Raw genomic sequence first — 13,657 nt, forward strand, 5'->3', positions numbered from 1 at the left:
GATAAAAAAAAGTATTTCAATAAAGTAATAGAAACATTTGGAAAGAACTGTGAGACAGTGAATTAAAACCTAGTGGTAAAAATATATTTTCTACAATTGCTTTATAATGATTTCAAAGGCTGGAGATGTACAAAAACAGGCAGGAATCCCTCCCCAACTAAGATAGTAAGGTTATTACTTCTACCGAGGAAAAGACTTAAATACTTAGAAAATAAGGTAAGAGACTGCAGTCGTATCTGAAGGCATACTGGCAAATAGCACTTATTGCGTACCAAACACTGCTTTAATATATGAGCTTATGAAAACTCTTATAATTTACCTTCATTAATAAAGAAATAAGGAAAGCATGCTCAAATAATGGACAGAATATCAACAGTAACTATCTTTCAAAAACAGTGGGTCTTGTATAACCAATTCTCATTTACCATCCCCTGATCACTTTAAAGCGGATCTCCCCCATCCCACTTCAGGTTCTCAACATTCTTGTGAACTTGTTTTACTGAAAACAATATTTTAAAAGGGCACTTTCCAGTGCATTTAATACACAGTTTGATTTTTAACTATGTAGATATTTCGCAAAGCTTCTCGATATATAGGTTACATAACCTATGTAGATATTTTGCATTACTTCTCAATATGTAGGTTATATAATCTTTAATTTAGCTATATTCCTTAGATGTACAATCCCCTTCAGTTCCCCAAACAGGCCCAGACATTTCAATTCTAAGGTTTAGGTTCATTTTCCTCAGCTTTCCTCCTCTCCCTAAGGTTTTGCTAGAACCTTTTCTTTTTCTGCCTTCTGCCTTACCTCTCTTTTCTTCCCCCCAATCCTCTAGAAAACACTACCTTTCCCTGTGAGTAAATCAAAACTCATACATACATAAATCCATTTTTATACAATTTTCAGGCAAAAAGTAATTTATGGATGAGAAAAGATTACTGTCTTCATTAGCACAGATGCTTAGACACTAAAAGATTTGCTCTAAGTCACATAAGTAAATGGCAAAACTGAGACTAGAACCTGAGTTTTTCTTTCTTTTCTACACAGCTTTGCAGATTTCTTAGTGTGCCAATTAGCATAATTTTATTCTTTCTGACCCAGGTAATTCACTATCTATATAAATCGTATGATCTACATGAAGTTTTTAGAGAAACAACAAATTTTAAATTTCAAATCCTTCCTATATATTTCTTGCCTTTATAAAACTTTTAATAAGAGTGCAAAAAAGAAAATTTCTTCTATGAGTAATTTCCAGTTGTCTTCCAAGTTTTCTACAATGTGATTATATTGTTTTTGTACTTCAAAAAGTTTCTATTAATGTTTGCTGGATTCATACCTTCCTACTTTTTGTTTGAAAATGGCAGCTGCTATAATTACAGTGTACAATCATGACTTACCCTTGAGCAACACACCCTAATGTACCCAAAATGCTGCCTCTCACCAGAGTACACATTCTCCCAGGAATGTGTCGTACAAGTTAGAGACATATAATGCCATAGGATATAAATACGTAAAGACTGCATGGTTAAGAGTTCTTTTTTTCCTAATATAAATGACTAAAAACATTTCATATTGAAAATACAACTCTCTTATTGATTAAAATGCAATATTCACATGATATCTTTGTGATAGTTTACTAGATTTCAAAATAATTACACAATCTTACAGGCTGCTTTGGGATACACTCCCTTAACATTCGGGGCACTTTGGTGCCCCGAAAGAAATCTGAGAAGCAATGACGTAAGGCTTATTATCTATAATCTAGTTACAGCAATTCAAATCTGAATTCCCCTACAATGTCTCACAACTCAACCTTGAAATGCACTCCCCCTGAGAATCCTATACCTTTTCATATTATCTCCTTCATGAAATAATAAGCTGAACATAAATGTAAATCTTTGGTACCAATAAGGAGATACACCCTTAGAGGACAATATCCCATATAACGCACTGTAGTTCAGAACTGGGTACTTTTAACTACAAGGGTCTTTACCAGCATTAACTTCTTACACAGAATAAAATATTCTGTAATATATAATTCTAGTCTACAGAATACAGAAGTCAGCCTATGTCATCACAGTAAGTCCAAGCTGTTTTACAAAAGGTTTTGTGTGTGTGTATGAATGCATATATGTATGTATGTACACTGTCAAACAGTATAAAGTATTTGTTACTGTTACAGTCGAGAGTTTAAAAGCTACTGTTTCAGGGTACAGGCTTTGGAGTCTTCACCAGCTATGTAATCTTTGCTAAGCTATTCAACTTTCCTAAGCCCCAGCTTCCTCATCTTTGTAAATGGTGGTAATAGTAATAACATTTAAAAGAGTTGTTATGAAGACTAATTCTATCAAATGATTTTAAGACAATGCTGGTAATAACTCAAATATTATCTATCATTTAATTACATACTGGGACCTATGTAAAAAAACCCACAAGGTACTAAAGAACAAAAATGGAATCTAAGAAATATGAGAATGTCATTTATAAATAATCCACAACAGAAAAAATACAAATTTTTGGAAGCAGCATTTCATAACCAGAATATTTAAAAAGCCACTTATATTCTTTGACATAATTATTTCACTCCTGTAAATTCATCCTAAGAAATTAATTGAACAGAAAAAAAACAATTATATGCAGAAAGGATGCCCATTACAATGTTACTTATAAGAGCTGGACACCTGAAGTGTTCACTAAGAAGAAAACAGCTATGTAAACTTATGGTACAACCTGGTGAACTATTATAGGCATTAAAATAATGATTACTAAAAAACTATGTATAAGCATAGAAATTCTTTAAGTATATCCAGTGAAAATAAATATTCATACATACACTATTAAAACAAGTAAAATATATTTGTATGGAACTAGAAGCAACTGAAAACTATGTTGGGTTTTTAATTGATTTTGTTCTTTCTTTGATGTAATTATTGCTCCTTGTCCTCCCCAAAACAAAGAAAAGTCAGCATCTTGGTTCATTCAGGTTGCAATAACAAAATACGACAGACTGGGTAGCTAATAAACAACAGAAATTTATTTTTAACAGTTCTGGAGGCTGACAAGTTCAAGATCGAGGTGCCAGCATGGCTGGGTATGGGCCTTCTTCCTGGTTCATAGCTAGGGACTTTTCACATGGTGCAAGGGGCTAGGGATCTCTGTGGAACCTCCATCCTCATGATTTAAGCACCTCCTAAAGGCCCCACCTCATTATACCATTGTGTCTGGAGGTTAGGATTTCAACATGAGTTTGGTGCGGAAACAAACATTCAGACAGTAAGAGTCAGTTAAAAGGATTCAGCTCAGTTTTCCTCCTCCTAAGTACCTAGCTAAATCTATCTGAAACGGCGTAAATGCAAAAATGGGACTAGAAGTTAGCCATAATCTAACGACTTGTATTTGATGTATGCTGGGGCCTAGTACACATTACACAGTTTCAGACTCAACAATAATAGGGTCTATATAAAATCAGATACATTCTTTTTCTTTTGGCTGACTTAGAAGCTAAGTTTGGCTCTCTCCAGAAGTATCAAGATGAAAAACTGCTAAGGAAAACTAAGATGATTAGAGAGGTCACCTTGTCTTATTCATTCATCTCCTGTCTCTCCCCTTCCTTTTTGAAAAAATCATAATGCAGAGTTGAAGAATATCTTAATTTGATATGCTACTTATTAAAGTTATTTGCTATATTTTCTTAACCTTTACTAAGTTAATTAAGTTTGGATTTTTAGATCAAATAATTCTCAAGAGAAAAAGCATATACATTTTTCATCATCGTATTTTTAAGTTCCTGATTTCCATTCATTAAAGATCTTGATTTGTAAACCAAGTTTCAGTAATTACGTATCTAAGGCTGTTATTTTTGAATTAACAAATGATACAGTTTCAGAATAATAATTCTAAACATCAGGCTAAATCAAAATATAAACAAATTTTTCCTTTAGCTGTTGATGACTATAAAATGAACTAAACATAAGCTTACAGACCTTTAGCTGTCCAAATTAAAGTCGGCACTAAACCACAAGCAATGAACTTCTAGCTAGCAGATCTAGCCTATCTCACCTATTAACAGGGATCCTAGTTGATTATAGTTGCGAAAAATTAAATGTCTAAATCTTTAATAACCTGAAAAAAAATTCCTCTCCCCTTCTCTCATGAAAGTAGATTTTTTTCCCTCCATATAATTTGAAACCTCCTTCATTCGACTCTGAGAAAGATGGCTTTTCCCTGAAATTGATGGAGAGACATCAAATCTACTCATATGTACTTCCAAAATGTGCTCAGGTATTAAAATTGCTTTAAAAATGTTCACAATATAGATTTAAATTATTTTTTTGCTTGTTGGAATGTTTAAATTTTAAGTTTTTCTGAAAAGCAGCTTTTTAACATTTAAACTGAAATACAATTTTTCCAGCAGATCAATAATCCTTTTTTAAAAGTAACCCTACCTTCAGGCTAAATGAAAATGAGCACTGATTATTTCATGAACATAGTACCTTTCTTCTCAAGAACTAAAAGTTATTTTTAATATTCTCTTATCTCTAATCAAAAAATGTTATTGGGAGGGGAGGTTACGTGTTATCTTAACGTGGTTCTGAAGTAGGGCCATGTTATCCTGGTTTTACAGATGGAGAATCAAGCACAAAGACAGGTTACATGATTTGCCAAAGTCTTAATGGGACAGTCAGTAGTAACCACAGGATCATGTTAATTATGAACACCATGTTAATTGTAGAAATTTAATTAGTGAATTTTGTTTTGAAAAGGCCTTTCTAACCACATTAGGATTGGAGTACACAAAAAATACAAAACATTCTGTCAAAGACATATAATTTATTTGGATAAAGCCCTACAAAATCAGTCAACATCTTGATCAGCCTCTCAGAAAACAAAGTTCTTAATAAAATCCAAATCTGGATAATTTATTCATATGTCTGTCTCCCTCTCTATTTCCTAATTCCCAACACCCCTCATTCTTGGTAGGACCATTATTACATGAGATCCTATTCATTTCCAATACTCTCAACTCCTCCAGGCTAAGCCCTTCCCTTTTCTTATCCTCCTCCCCTTGACATACTCCTTTTCAATTTCCAATCCCAAAACCCTTACTCCTGTCTCTTTAAATTGCAGGGGCAGATGTCAGTATTCATACTCCCACTCTAAGCAGCTCATCCTACACACTTATAAAATACACTGGCGCTGGCTCAGGATTCCTCTCCACCTCAACTTCTGATACCAACCCAGCAACTTGAACAGCCACAGTGGTGACCTTTTTAAATATCCTAACAGATCCTGGTTCCTCTACTTTTAACAACCTGTTTCTACTTTAATCTTCCCTCATATGTTATCATTCTGGAGCCTGTGTTCTTTGATCAAAATCTATCTTTCGATTTTCCCCACTTCCACTCTACATGCTCTTTAACTTAAACTTGCAGTCCCTCAAAACAGCTGTCACTTCTACTTGTCTACCTATCACTTCAAACTTAGTTTTTTTCTTCAAAATCCAGTCTGGCCATTAAATATATGAGATATAGTGTAGCATAAATACAGTGCAATTTGAATCTCAGTTCTAACACTTACTCCCTTGCGTGGCTGTGGGCAAGTTACTAAACCTCTCTTAAGTCTCAGTTATCTCATCTGTAAACTATGGATAACACTTGGCTCACATGGTCATTAGAAGGATTAAATCTACGACAGTATCTGACACAAGCAGTACAACAGTTGCAAGACTCCGCTTTCCTGGGCCTTGCTCTCCCAATTACCCACCTTTCCTTAAATCTCTTTTTCTCTTCCTCTCCACTACTGACATCATCTCATCCAGCAAATAATCTCAACTATTAACACTTCCCCCTAAATGTATGTAATCTTACTTTTTGCTGTCTCCATTTCATCACTTCCCATTTTGTCTTCAATACTTTCTCTCCTACCTCTCAAGATTTTTCTTTTGTTGTCTCTTCTCACTCTCCCTTGAAAACACTCCTGATTCTCCCTATTCATTTTTCTATTACTATTTAATACTCTCCTTGGTCAATTTTCCACTTCAACTACAGGCATACTTGGGAGATACTGCAGGTTTGGTTTAGACCACTGAAATAACTTTTATGCTTGTTTGGGGTTTTTTCCCATCTTCTTGGAATGCCCTTCCTCTTTCCATTGCCCTCTTCTCTGGCTGACTCCTAAATGCCATCTCTTTTCTGAAGGCTTCCTTCACACAACTCCCACTATGCCATCCACCAAAGATAGAATTACTTTCTTCTTAAGCCTTGAAGAGCTTCATAAGCAGAGCACTCACCACATTTCAGAGGGATTTAGTTCCCTTGCTGGATAGTGAAAGCAGTTATCAGGTTTTACTTACCTTTGTATCTCCGGGGCTAAAGAAAAGTCAAGTGCCCAGTAGGCAGTCAAATGTCACTGAACTGAAATTCTTGAAGAAAATCCAGAAAAACTAAGAAATCCATATATATAATTCAGCAACTAAAATTCTGAAATGTTTTTACATATTACTAAGGGGGCAAACCTAGAATTGATCCTTAATCCCAATCTCAGAATATCAATGTAATTCACAACAGAACAGTAAAAAATGTTTGGTGATTTTATGCCAATCATTAACATTCTGATGTGGTAAAAGTTACAATAACTTTGAAAAAGCGGCATCAAAGTCACATTTCACTAAATTCCATCTAAATTTCGGTAATGCAACTACCGGATACCAACACATTAACAAATACGGTGTATTTGTGAAAGTAATCTCTAACCAAGGGAATAGACAAACAAAATGTGTCTAATCATAAGAAACAGTACCATTATATACTACCAGGAGAACAATTAGATTCTGCATTCCAAGTCATAATGGCTTTTATCTAAACTATACTCCCTGTTTTACAGATAACATTTAGAAATAAAATGATAAAACTGGTATTAGATTAAAATTTAATTTCCAATTACTCTTAAATTTCCCAAAGCTTATACTTCATACTCTAAATATAGAAAATGCCTTCCAAGGTAATTTTAAAATTTCAGATACAAAGTAATTTATGTAGTCAATCCTGTATTTATGAGCTACATGAATGATTAAATGTGGATTTCAGAAATACAAAGAAAATCACTTAGGATTCTTGAACTAAAAGCAACACTAAAAGTTGATAAAATTCAACACTCTCATTTTAAATCAGAAAAATTAAAAGTCTAAATCTTCTAGGAAGCAGAAAAAGAATATAAATCCATATTTATGAACAATTATAAATCTATAAATTATGGACATTCACTTCCATATTATAAGCAGAGACTGAATGACAATCTGGCATTTAAGATTGTATCATTTCTCTTCCTTAATCTTCAAATGTGACAAACTACACTGATTTTCTCATGTTGACATTTTTGCAATCTCACGATAAACTCGGTTTTACTGTGAGGCTTTGTTGTTTTTAGTTCACTGAATTGGGTTTAATTTGCTACTTTTTGAAAATTCTCAGACAGTATCTCTCAATATTTCCTCTCCATTACCTCTTCTTTTGCAACCCTTAGCTGTAACTTGGACTTGTTCATCTTATCGTCCATGTTTCTTAATCTTCCTATTTTATAATCTCTATCTTTGGGTTCAGTCTTTAGGGCCTCAGTCATAGCGGAAGACTTTAGCTTTTTGTGCCATGGACCTCTTCGGCAGGCTGGTGAAGCCAATGGCCCCCTTTCTCAGAATATTAAAGGCTTAAAACAAACTACATAAAATTACAAAAGAAATCAATTATATTGAAATAATTATCAAAATATTTTAAATTTTGGTGCTTGCTTTGGCAGCACATATACTATTAATTTTGATATAGTAATGTTTTTGTACTAACATATTAAAATACAAGCTCTAGCAATGGCTTAATAACTATAATAATTTCAAACTAGTGATGACTGTAAGTGCTATTTCAAGATATTTGTAACAACTGAACAGCAATTGTACTGTAAGAAAGAAAAAAATCTGATTTCTATCGGTGTTATGGGTTGAATTGAATCTTTCCAAAAAAGATGTTGGGTCCTAACCCCCAGTACCACAGAATGTGACCTTATTTGGAAAGAGGGTCACTGCAGATGTAATTAGTTAAGAGAAGGTCATACTGGAGTTGAGTGCTCCTAATCCAGTAGTGTCCTTATGAGAAGATGGGCATGACACACACGTGGTACTTTGTTACAGCAGCCCTAGGAAACTAATACAGTTGCTGTCACAAGTACCTCTGATGCTGCTATGCTTTGCTGGTATTTTCTTCAATTATGAAAGTAAACAAGTTTCAGTTAGAGATTAGTAAAAACACCCTGAATTCTAAGACTCTTATGTCTAAATCAATTTAACACCTCAGTCTGAGATCCATTACTAATAAACTATGTTTTAGCAAAAATAATGAACCATGTTTAAACAAAAATACACCAATAAGTTCACCTGTTTTCCATTTCAAACCATTCTGAGTGCCATAAAAACAACATCTTGGGGATTTGTAGTAACTTTGGTACTGGACTCTAAAATGAGATGCAGCTATGACATACAACTTGAGATAAACAGCAAATTCAACTTAAATGTTAAAGAATGAAAAAATTCATTGTCTGAGTTAATTTGTTGCACTGAATAAATGTGAAATTATCCTTTAGTATTAGATTAACATAATTTGTATGAATAACCAAATGAGAAGATTTACTTTTGACACTTCTAGGCCAGTAAGTAAAGCATGAGGGCTGGTATCTTGTTAATGTATTCCTCTCAGAACTACTCAAATTGATGTTTAAGCCCAATAGCCTTTTGTTTACTTATTCATCCAGAGACCATATTTATTTAAAAGAAAAAAAAAAGAGCACTACAAAGTTCTCCATCTGTGATGTATATATATTATCAAAGACACATGGCTATTAAATTAAGCTCAAAATGAGAAAGTCTTAAAAGATTATGAATGCACCAACTGTTTCCAAATTTATCTTGTTTCTTCAAAATTCATGCTTCTACTTCATAATACTACAAGATCTCTATTGGAAGTCTTTCATTTGCTTAAATATGTCAAAATCAACAATCTAATAAAATTGACCAACTGACAAATATGTATGTTACAAGTCTAGTGACTTGCAATGTGTCTATCACTGTATTACTTTAGGGTAATTTAGCACAAGAAGGGCCCATAATGATGCTTAGTTCAAATTCCTTGATTTACAAGTGAGCAAACTGAGGGCCACAAAGGCCGTCACTTGCCCAGAATCACAGAATAAATTAGTGACAGTGAGGACAGAAATGCATCTCCTAATTCCAAGTCCAATGTTCTTTATATTATACCATACTGCATAAAAGATGGTTAAGAGTTAAATTATCTGCAGATGCCTTTGGTATGATCATTTTAATTCTGCTTATATTTTAAAACAGTCCAATTGCCCCAAAACAACCTAACAAGTTTTTTGAAAACTCAATTTTATTTTATTATCCATCACATCTTAAAAGTAGGAACATGATCTCACTTCCACCTTCAAAATTGGCAAAATTTTTTTCAAAAAGAACTGGACATTTCAAGGCATAAGCACTCTCACACACTGTTTCTTTTCTAGAGGGTAATTTAGCAGAAAAAATAAAACAACTTAAAATTTGCATCTTTTACTCCACTCCTAGACTATTTCAAGGAAAAAGTAATAAATTTGGATGAAGACAGAACTCAGGATCAAATGCAGCATTGTTCAGAAATAAGAGACATAGTAGACTGATTAAAACTAATATATGTTATACAGTGAATATATTGTAGGCATTAAAAATTATGTTTTAGGAAATATTTAATGACACAGGAAAATGTTCACAATATATTAAGGTATGATAGTACCTACTATGCAATTCTACTCTGTTGAAGCTACATGTATATACATAAATTACATAATACATGTGTAAAGCATTTATCACATATTTTTATTCTTGGTACATAGTAAAAATCCAATAAATGAATATGATTCATCATCAACATCACAGAAAAGGTAAAGTTTGATTATATGTCAAATGTTAAGACTTATTAAATAAATAAATATTTGTTTAATAAATAATTACTTACTTTAAAGACCATTTTGTACATTATTTGAAATGAACTATTACTCTTGCATGAAGGAATTTTTTTTTTTTTTAATGGCACTTTTAATGCAGTTCCAGTTCCTACTGAAGGTCAGAGAAGAAAAGCAGACTTTCACCAACCCTTCCCCAAGTTTGGCACTGCATAAGACAAAGTGTTATAGACTTATAATATGATCCTTCAGTAATTCTTGATTAATTATATACCCACAGTCAACCTCTGAGAACTATTTCTCTCTCTACACAGAACTCTAATTTCAAATAAGCATGTACTAGAGGATTTCAAAATGAGGCCTCTAAAGGCCTTACTGGATTTTACCACAATGGCTATCTAGAAAAGGTTAACAGTTTGCCAAGATATTGGTGATTTTCACTCTTTAAAGGTCGAAATGAGGTGGAAAAACATTCGAGTGTTAAGAACAGTCTCTACTTTAAGTAAATACCTTTTGATTGTGGATTTAAAAAGAGAAAAGCAAAAGGAAAAAATAAACATAAGGCCCAAATAAAATCCATATTACAGGGCAGTTTTAAACTATGCTAAGGCTTTAAGGGCATCTACAATAATATCTCTCTTGTTTCTTCATAATAGGTATGATTGTATATAATAAATTGCCATTTCAAAACATTACTATATATATGAAAGATGAAATATGTAAGTTATCGGGATAAAGTCTACATTCTGAAGAAGTTCACTCTTTGTGATTTAGCTATTACACAAACAATGCGGGCTATAATAAAACTGATTATCAGATGAACACATCACTTTCTAAAATAAAAAAAATTTTTAAGTAACACCTCCAAGAGTTTGTCCCCATGAAGAGTTAACATCTCATGGCAAAAAATTATACGCTAAAACATATTATTCTTGACCTACCAAAATAAACATAACAAAGCCCCTAGTAGGGAAAAATTTACTAATAAACCAGGATAAATTTGTGAAAACAGAATTCTGAAAGTCTGGGTGAGTGAGATAATTTCCAAATTGTCCCATACTAAATACATTAAAAAAAAAATTTTTTTTAAAGGCAATCCTACCAGTAAATATTGCCCTTAGGTGTTTCAAATATCAAAATCTTTGGACTTAAACCACCGGGAATATTTATTCATTTTTAGTGTAAAAGTGGTATCATCCACTGATAATCACTACACCGGAAAACCTGTACTCTCAATTTATCCATGACAAGTATTTGAAAAAGAGCTCACTTAAAAACTGTATTTCACAGGTGTGTCAATTCACATTCCCATATTAGCGTTTCTAATTAGCTGCACCCAAAAAGGAGGTATTCAATATTTTACTTTAAATATAGTAATTAGTCTTCTCCCATCTCCAAAATAGAACTTGACATTTTAATCCAGGCTACTTTCTTAAAAGAAGACGGCAGCAAAAATTATCGTCATTCTGTTAGGATTTTTAGCAGTTTTTCTCCTAACTAAGCGCTGAGATACTTCTTGATCTCTCTCAAAGTAGGTCTAATCTGCGGAAGGCAGTGAGACAGTGTACTGCACTGTGAATGGACAGCCAGGTATTTTATGAATGGAGGCGATCACGTGATCCCAGCACCTCCCCGAACTGATATTTCCCACATAACTGTGTCAACATTCTGAGAACAGGGGTAGTTGTTTGTGTGGGCGTCTATTTTTGAATTTAACCTATAACTTCGAATTCTCCTTACTTTCTGAACTCAAAAATCTACATGAAGACAGGCAGTTGAGCTTCGAATTTTTTCCTTGGGAAATCCTTTCAAGATGTCCAAGGTGATGGATGTTTAATTATTTTTTTATGAATGAAGAGTGTGCTATGCAAATGAGGGCGATTCACAAAAAGAGAGAGAACATGGCGGCCACTTCTGCTTCTAGACTGCACTGACACTGCAGCAATCCACCTTCTCCCACCCCCGCTCATCAGAAGAGTGTGTTGAGGGGTGGGGGGACGCTGCTTGGCATTTCTCAAGCTATTTTATGTTAAACAAGCCTAGGCCTTGGACTTTAAAGTTGTCTCAGAAAGGTCTGATCCGAGGAATGCACTTTACTTAAAGGAATGCGTCCTAGGACTAGTCCTAACTCACTTAACCATTTCCAACCCTCCGAAGATAAAACTTGAATTTAATTACAAGAAAACGGACACAAATATTCGCATGGAATTAAACCCCGTCTCAATAGGAAACTGTAGCCGCATCATTATTCCTCCAGTCAGCTGTTATGTTAAAGCAAAATATTTAAAAGGCAAAGTATTTCGTTTGGAAAACATAAGGACAGCCCAAATAAACAAAAACTTAAGCCGGGACGCTCTACAAGTTAATGAATGAAGTCATCAACATGTTCAGCAATGTAAACAGTGTTAAATCAACGTAAACGGTGTGTTTCAATATAGCTGAAAGATAAAAATTAGCCTATAAAATTATTTTATGCTAATAAAGACAAATCCAGTATTCGCAAAGGCAAAATAGAATAGTTCAACATCTCCCACACTCCAGGTGTCCTTAATGCTATTAAATTATAAAAATGTTTCCCTCGCCCCATTTTTTACAAGAATCTTACAGGTCATAAGTTTAAAAAGGGCGGGGGGGAGGGGGGAAGGCTTAATCGGTATTTAAGAGTCACTGACTCATCGAATTAAGATTCAAGAGCAGTTTGCTGCAAGAGGTGCTCCCACACATTAGTTTCCAAGTGAAATAGCTATAAAGGAGTATGGACGGATATTCAAGGTATGTTGACTGGTGTGCTAAAGTGAAAAAGGACAGGTCAGAGGTCTTCCAGGCACTGGGGTAATTTCTACCCCGACTCCATCCATCTACATTATTCCATCTCATGGACATACAATTGCCATTCCAGCCCAACTCCAGCCCAACATTCAATACCTTCTCCCAGAAGAAAGCAACTAAATACTGGGGGTGGGGGTGGGGGTCGGGGGTTGCTGCCATTAAATAAAATGGCTAAGGAAATCAAATGTTTTCTCCAGAACAGAATGCACTCAACTCTCCAGGATTGCAAGCACCCAAGTCTCCGAGGGGGTCTGGGGAGGTGCCAAGGAAGAATGGGGGGGTGGGGGGAAAGTAATCTAGATCTGTGAGGTGCTTACTCGTTGTCAGAAGTCGCCGTCTCCTCGCTCATCTTTCCCTCACCGTGATCCGATCTGGAGATGGAGGAGCAACAGCAGGCGGAGAAGCAGCAGCAGCACCGAGGGGCAGGAGGCAGCGGCGGCCGGGGGGGCGCGGGGGCAGCGGCTCAGGGGCCTCACCATGGTGGATGCCTCACCCGGAACGGTGCCCCCCCAGCCGGGAACCCCGGCCACCCCCGCCGGGGGGGGGGGGGGGCAACCTCCGCCGTGGCGACCCCAGCCTCTTCCCCCGCCTCAGCGCCCAACCAAGAGATCCGATGAGGCCGGGAAGGATTGGGAAGCGAAGGAAAAAAGGAAGGAGGTTGTGAAGGCAGACTGGAGAGCGGCTCCTCCGGCCACTGGGGTGGAGCGCGGCGGGGTCCGGCCAGGAAGGAGCGAGCAGGCGGGCGGTCGGGCGGAGAACCCGGGAGCAGAGGCGGCGCTTCCCTCAGGGATGCGGCGAGGAGGAAGCAGGGCTCCGCTCGGTGGGGGCCGG

The 13,657-nt window shown here is 35.6% G+C and overlaps 1 protein-coding gene across 2 annotated transcripts in view; it reads right to left on the bottom strand.

The window, feature by feature from the left end:
• The window catches only part of SPRED1 (sprouty related EVH1 domain containing 1), a 116,333-nt gene extending 102,753 nt beyond the window's left edge, over positions 1 to 13,580 (bottom strand). The window contains exon 1 of one of the 2 annotated variants that reach the window (XM_024732593.1): positions 13,144 to 13,580. In XM_024732593.1, coding sequence (XP_024588361.1) covers positions 13,144 to 13,175 — 32 coding nt within the window. In that variant the 5' untranslated portion in view covers positions 13,176 to 13,580. The remainder of the gene's footprint in view (positions 1 to 13,143) is intronic. The other variant, XM_024732594.1, reaches the window with a different exon arrangement.
• Between the last annotated feature and the right edge of the window lie 77 nt (positions 13,581 to 13,657).

This window comes from Neophocaena asiaeorientalis, unplaced genomic scaffold (assembly GCF_003031525.2).
Source record: "Neophocaena asiaeorientalis asiaeorientalis breed wild unplaced genomic scaffold, Neophocaena_asiaeorientalis_V1.1 scaffold119, whole genome shotgun sequence".
NCBI classification, from domain to species: Eukaryota; Metazoa; Chordata; class Mammalia; order Artiodactyla; family Phocoenidae; genus Neophocaena; species Neophocaena asiaeorientalis.